The sequence below is a fragment of the Apis dorsata genome, unplaced genomic scaffold, assembly GCF_000469605.1.
Source record: "Apis dorsata unplaced genomic scaffold, Apis dorsata 1.3 scaffold_194, whole genome shotgun sequence".
Lineage (NCBI taxonomy): Eukaryota > Metazoa > Arthropoda > Insecta > Hymenoptera > Apidae > Apis > Apis dorsata.
In genome coordinates this window covers 1,447,063-1,450,207 of record NW_006263478.1, presented here as the reverse complement: position 1 = coordinate 1,450,207, position 3,145 = coordinate 1,447,063, and the positions used below count along the sequence as shown (strand labels likewise).

Genomic DNA, 3,145 nt, shown 5'->3' with positions numbered 1-3,145 from the left:
CAACACGCGCACGCGCGCCCGTGTACCTTCCAACTCGATGTTCCTCTCTTCCAACTGGAATATACGCCACGTCGTCAGAATTTTTTCAGTTTCGTTCGTGCTACGCTGTTTGCGCCAAATATCATTACCTGAAAACGTAGGTCATCGTTCTCTTCTCGTGCCTTGTCCAACCGTTCCGAGAGAGTTTCCGTACTTTTCTCCACCTCGTCTAATCTCTTTTGTAGGACCTGTTTCAAAAACTCTACGTGATTATTTCGAATCACGAGCGGCCAACTAAGTAAACAAAAAGGGAATTCTCTCGGCGATTTACCTGATTATGGACGGTAGTGGTGATCAAATGCCGCTGCAACTCGAGGGGCGAGTTCTCCCTTAGGATGGCAGCGATCTTCTTCGAATCAACGTCCTTGACGTGGGCGACCCTGGTAGGGGACACGAGGACGGAATCCAACGCACCCAGTCGTGCCCTCCTCTCGTTCACGCTCGCCTCGACGTCGATGTCGCGGAGCTCGTCGTGGCGACCCGTAACGTCCAGCAACACGTTCTTCTCTATGGTCCTCGTCCGGAAACGGTTCTTGTGAGCCTTGGTCGTGGACGTCGCGACGGGCGCGAACGCCGAAGATTTGCTCTTAATATTGCTAACGTTGTTGCTCTTCGGCGTGGAAAGAAGGGTGGGCAGCGCGGGTGTTATGGGTTGCAACCTCTGCGCGCCGGGCACGCGTATATCCGAGGAGGTCTCGGCCAGTCCGGCCCTCAACCGATCCTCGAGGCCCGTTTTCAACGCGGACAACGCGGCCAACTCCGACTGCAACTCTTGCGCCCTGGCACGGCTCGATATCGTTTCGGCCTCCAGCTCCGCCACCTTGTCCAACAATTCTTCCTTCTCCCTCCTCAGATCTATCACTTGAGAATCCGTGCCGTCCTCGTTATCCTCCTTGCTCCCCTGCTCGCTCGATCCCACGGCCGCCGCCGCCTTCTCGTCCTCCAGACACGCGACCTTCCTCACAGCGTCGAGGATATCGGTCGAGCCGAGATCCTCGGACGCCACGCTCTCCAACCGACCCTGCAAACACTCCACCTCCTCTCTCAGCCTGATCCCTTTGCGATGGATCACGTCCAACAGGTTCCACAGCTCGTCCTCGGCCTCGTCCAGAATAGCTGGCCTGGGACTGTTCGGTCTGGGCGCTATCGCGGTCGAAGCGCTATCTTTGGAGGACGTCTCGGTGCTGAACCCGGAATCCTGGACCGTGGCGCTGCAATTGTTCTTGGTCCCGCCGCTGTGCGAGTTGCTGCGACTCCTCGGCAACGAGGACGATTCGCCGCCGCCCGCCTCCCGGGGAACTCGCCTCCTCACCTTGCCAGGCTCCCATTCGTTTATCCTCCTCGAGGACGGGCTCGAAAGCGGCAGAGGGATGTGAGAGTTTTGGGTGCACGAGGACGACGTCATCACGGACGCTCCCGCGGACGCCGTCGCGGCCATCTTGTGGCGGAGGTTCGGGAACGTCTCGATGACGAGGTCCCGGAACTCGAGAAGGGCGCCGACCTCATTCTGCAACTCCTGCAGGGCGAGCAACGATTTCGCCTGCTCGCTTATCAAGTAGTGAAAGGGGCCTGGACGTAGGGGCATGCAATCCATGCCACCGCCGCCGCTGCTGCTGTTACCACCGCTCCCGCTCCCGCTTACGCTCCCGACGATGCCCTCCGTCGACCCGCCGCCGCTGCCACACTAGGCATACAAACAAACGGATCCAAAGGTTAAACGTTGATGCAACGGCTCTACGAGTCAAGTGTCTATCGAATTCCTCTCCGAGACTACTTCTCTTCGTGTTTCTTACCACGATCGAATAGTTTTTGTACACTGATTTTTTATAAAAATCAAACATTTCCCCTATTTTTACATCTATATAACATCGTTCAAGTATTCTTAGGGATAAGCTCGAATATTTTATTTCTCCTTTTAACCCTTTGCACTCCAGGCGCTCGGTCGAAGCAACTCCAGATTCAGACCGATGTGTTCGGTGGCCTCATAAGATTACAGTGAGATAATTACTCGTAAGATAAAATTACAACTCATAAGATTATACCCAGTGATGCCGGAGAATCACTGGAACTAACTCAAGTTTATTAATTCAAGTGGTGACCATTGGAAAGCAAAGGGTTAAATATCTTGAAGAAATGTATTTGTACGTAGATCGTTGGAAAAAAAGTAGTAAATGGAAGTTTTCACGTTCTATCGTGAGAGAATTAAATTTAACGAATAATCTATCTATTAAATCGATTCATAATGTTGCATGCTCTCATCTCATTTCGTTGCACAAATTACCAAACCTCACGATCCACACGTTTCTAACTTTTCTCAACGATCAACCTGTACTCTTACCAAGGATGCATCGTTGAAGGAATCAAGATCAAGATTCACTTTGATAAAACATCGTTTATAACATATAAATGGTGAAAATCCAAGGAAGGTGTCGTTAAGATTATCACGTCAACTATGACGAAGACACGAGAGGGGTTCGAATCTGAAGTAACGAAACGAGGAGAAACGTCGACTTTCCTTCAGCGAAAATAACACAGCGCAACACAGGGATCGAAGTTAATCGTGTGCAAGAGCTCGCGAGACGCGTGACAGGTGTTGCCGCGTGTGCCGGACGTGTTTCCTCTGTTTTAACCGCTTGTCATCTCTTACGTGCCTCCGCAACGTGAAATCGTCCCGGTGATCCGAGTAATTTATTGTATTCGAAAGTACAATTTCTATATCTTTGATAGATCATTGAATGGATCCTTTGAAAAAAAGGAAAAGAAAAAAAAAAAAAAAAGAAAAAAGGCGGAAGATGAATTTGAGAATCGATGAGAAGATTCTGAGAATTTTTATGACGAGGATGTTAAGTTATTCGTAAGTTGCGATATTTAGCGAAGAGAACAAATAGAGAAGGAAATATACGATGGCTGTCGAGCGTTTCAATGCTATTTCAACGCAATTCGTATGATGTGAAAATGTGACGCGAAGTTGGAAGAGCGAAATTTCGAATATTTTGAATTTTTCACATTTTTTTAACGTTCCGTAATTTTACTCTATTTCGTGCATTGCCGTGAGTTAGAAATTATATTATATTTAAAAAAGGGAACGGAAATTTCACCGAGGCTA

At 49.4% G+C, this 3,145-nt stretch overlaps 1 protein-coding gene across 1 annotated transcript in view; it reads right to left on the bottom strand.

The window, feature by feature from the left end:
- LOC102672934 overlaps positions 1–3,145 on the bottom strand; it is a 104,755-nt gene that overhangs the window by 21,255 nt on the left and 80,355 nt on the right. Inside the window, 3 exon segments of the mRNA XM_031509969.1 lie at positions 1–54; positions 129–227; positions 311–1,723. Of these exon segments, the coding sequence (XP_031365829.1) occupies positions 1–54; positions 129–227; positions 311–1,723 (1,566 nt within the window).